Source organism: Adiantum capillus-veneris, chromosome 20 (assembly GCF_014529385.1).
Source record: "Adiantum capillus-veneris isolate H3 chromosome 20, ASM1452938v2, whole genome shotgun sequence".
NCBI classification, from domain to species: Eukaryota; Viridiplantae; Streptophyta; class Polypodiopsida; order Polypodiales; family Pteridaceae; genus Adiantum; species Adiantum capillus-veneris.
The window spans coordinates 104,582,392-104,585,861 of record NC_140950.1 but is presented as its reverse complement, the minus strand read 5'-3'; the positions used below and the strand labels follow the sequence as shown (position 1 = coordinate 104,585,861).

At 44.4% G+C, this 3,470-nt stretch overlaps 1 protein-coding gene across 1 annotated transcript; it reads right to left on the bottom strand.

Annotated features, from left to right (window-relative positions):
- Window positions 1–820: 820 nt before the first annotated feature.
- On the bottom strand, window positions 821–3,238 carry LOC147433017 (uncharacterized). Its single transcript, XM_086492771.1, has one exon. It carries the CDS (start codon window positions 3,182–3,184, stop codon window positions 1,490–1,492), a length of 1,695 nt encoding a protein of 564 aa, XP_086348897.1. The 5' UTR covers window positions 3,185–3,238; the 3' UTR covers window positions 821–1,489.
- Window positions 3,239–3,470: the final 232 nt, after the last annotated feature.

The following is a 3,470-nucleotide window of genomic DNA, read 5'->3' as shown; positions in this document are numbered from 1 at the left end:
ACAAACGTTGATACAATGGTCTCAGATGCTGATGGGATCTTGTTGTAGATGCTTAGATCTAAGAGACTAAGGACTGAAAATGCAAAACATTAGTGGAACTGATGGGATCTACAACTAATGATGATCAACATGAGCTAAAAACTGACAACGTTGGCTGAGTTGTTGGCTAAAGATGCAAAAACACCAAGGTTGTCAATGAGGATGGCGATGAAAACGCCAAGATTTTAATGTTGATGGCAAAACGCCCGGGAATGGTGTTGAAAGTACTACGATATTGTGTGTCCATGCGATACTAAATGACTTATCCTAAATGGTTGAGCCTAGGTCACCTACATAGCATAGAAATGTTGGGTCGAGCAATCAACAGATGAGCCCCACGACTTGCTAATTAAGATGCCTAACACTTATTATTAAGTTAAAACTCATTTATAAGAGGTGCTTCATATGAGGTAACTACCAAGTCAAATACCAATGCTAGATTATGGGAACACTCCTCAATGCCTACACCCAAAAGACACTGGTTGTGCTCGTGTGCAATCAAAGGGTATGCAACTAATCCAAAGAGTGGACATACACATCCTTCGCAAAGGCTCACAAGGGTGCCAGAACAATTTCTAGGTTATCATAACCCCTAGGAGTAGGAGTTAGCTTCCACACGCACATACGGTTAGATGTGCATGTGACATCATAGATGCTTTCATCGCTTGGCATACTCTAGTCTCTTTAGTTTTCTTTTCCTATTACTGTCGTGACTTTTGTATTATATTTTTCTTCATAATATAATTCACCCAAAAAAAAAGAGAGAGAGGCAATAGTGGTGAACAAGACAAAACCAGTCCATCACTGGATGCACTGAATATGCAGAACAAAATAGTGCACACAGAGATAACATCCTCAATTTTTAGGTGCAATTTATCAAAAGAGGGCCATACCTGCATGTGCATTTGTTCGGATGATTTCATAAGTGTGTGCAAATGTGTGTATGCTTACAGATACACATACAATTTGATATGTCCATGAATGCATATGTATGGACATTCCATTCTTCAAGCTGGTTCCACCTTGAAAAAACAATGGAAGCAGAGGGACAGAATCTGAAAGGAGTAACCTCCCCTGGACCTTCTGCCAGTAACTTTTTTGGTGAAGAGTGCCACAAGTTCCAACATGGACCAGCCAATCATGCCGATGGATAACATCCTTTCAAGAAGCCTCTTTACAGAGAACTTCCCTCATGAAGGTCTCGAGAAGGTTCCGCTCAGAATTCTAAAGAGTATTCTTAAAGCAAGTAGCCTTTCCGTGCACCAACCACAAAGGGGCAACTTGGGGAAGGTGTCCCGCCTCAATCTGAGCTTTGTAAGAATTTACCGAGTATAATTGCGTTGGCCGGTTCCACTTGCATGACAAGATAGCAAAGGGGTCACTGCCACACAAGCCTGTTCTGATCAATTCTCAATTCTTGCAATGGACCAGTAAAAAGGAAGCTTTTGGCTTAAAACATTGAAGCATAAGGCTCTTGCAGACATCCCTTTTTAGCCATTCCTCTTAGGATATCTTTGCCTTCCGGTCCCCTACCCACTTTATGAAGAGCCTTGATGAGTGTCACCAGCTTGTCAGGATCAACAAATAACTTGTGCTCAGTAACATAATCAATCACTTTAAGAGCTTGATCAACTAATCCAACTCTGCTTAAACCATCAAGAATCGCATTGCATGTGGAAGCATTCATGTGATAACCTCCCTTCATCAACTCATCAACAAGTTCCGAAGCAGACTGAAGCCTTACCACTCTGCAATATGCCACTATAAGGGCCTCATATGAAACCCCTGTTGGCTTGCAACCCTTAGCTTTCATCATTTGGAACATCCGCTCTGCGTCATCAAGTCGACCTGCCTTGCAGTATGTATGCATCAAAGTGGTGTAAGAAATAGCATCCGGTGTACATAAACCTCCAACCATCTTGTTAAGAAAATCCTCTGCCTTTGTCAGCTTTGTTAAGCATAAAGCATGAAGTACGTGATTGCAAGCAACAACATCCACTTGTCGTCTCGCTGCAACTAGTGAATCTAGAAAGCTCATTGCTCTTGACAGCTTGCCACACCTTGTGAAGCCCGCTACCATAATCTTTTCAGTCTGCATGTTAGGCATGCAATTATACCTCGGCATTTGCTTGTAGACTTTAATCGCCCTAGTAACTCCGTTCATTCTGAAAAAACCCTGTAGGATGATGTTATGTGAGTCCACATCAGGCTCAAGGCCTGCTCTTCGCATGTCGAGGAAGAGCCTATACGCAGCAACAATTTTGCGTTCTTTGCAGAGACACTCAAGAAGGGAGTTGTAAGCTACCAAAGATGGTAAAAGTCGATATGTCTCCCTCATCTCAATTAAAAGCATCTGTGCCATGTAATACCTCCCAGCTTTGCTAAAAGTCTCGATCATGCAACTGTAGATCGCCTCATTGGGATCTAAGCCCACCTTCTTCATTTCCTCAAGAAGCTGATGCGCTTCAAGCAGTTGTCCTACATGACAATACCCATGAATAAGGGCGCTGAACACTGTTACATTTGCAGAGAGGCCTTCATGAGTCATTCTCTTGTATAGAAGTAATGAAACGCGGTGGCGCTTGACACTAACGACATACCCAATCACACATGAGTACATTTGCATAGTTGGGTGACACCCATATTTCAACATCTTGTCAAATGCGTCGATAGCAGGTTTAACCTGGCCAGCACGAACATAACCCTCAATGATGGTCTCAAATATGGAGGAGGGGATTTCAACTTCTTTCAATTGCATGTCATCCAACACTTGCCACACAGAGACAAACATTTTGGAATCACATAACTTGCTGATCACAGACATGTAGGAGGCAAGGTCATGCGCATACCCACTCTGTGTAGCAGCCCACTTGAAAACGGTGAGTGCAGTTTGGCCAAACTTCTGTCGGCTCATGACATCTTGGTCTGTGGGTACCAAGCGGCGAGCACCCGAGGAATCTTCCAGAAGACTTCCGTCTAGGTCAGGCCTCAGCTCTACATGCATTTGTGGGTTGCTCTCTTCAACGAGATGCAATGAGGACATGCTTCTTCCCTTGTACATGGCTGAAGCTGCGCATGGCTTTGAGCAGGCTGTTTTAAGAACCCAGCTTCTCCCTTTGAGAATGTATAAGGCAGAGCGAGCCATGGCGACATCACTCGCTAGAGAAGAGCTTGAGTTGCCTAAAAATATTGATACGAAAGGTCAAGTGGAGGAAGTGGTGTTTCTTGTGTGTGAGATCCTTAGGCCCGTGTCACACTGGGGCGGGCGTCCCTCACTTTTTGCAGGGTGCTGCCCGTCGCTGCTGTCACACTGGACCTTCTCCAAAAACCTGCGTAGAGGCAGCAGCGAATACGCCTTGGCCAAGTGGTACGACCACCGGTTTTCTCGCTGCCTGCTAGAGTTCAAACCCAATGCCGTGCGCTCGCGCCAT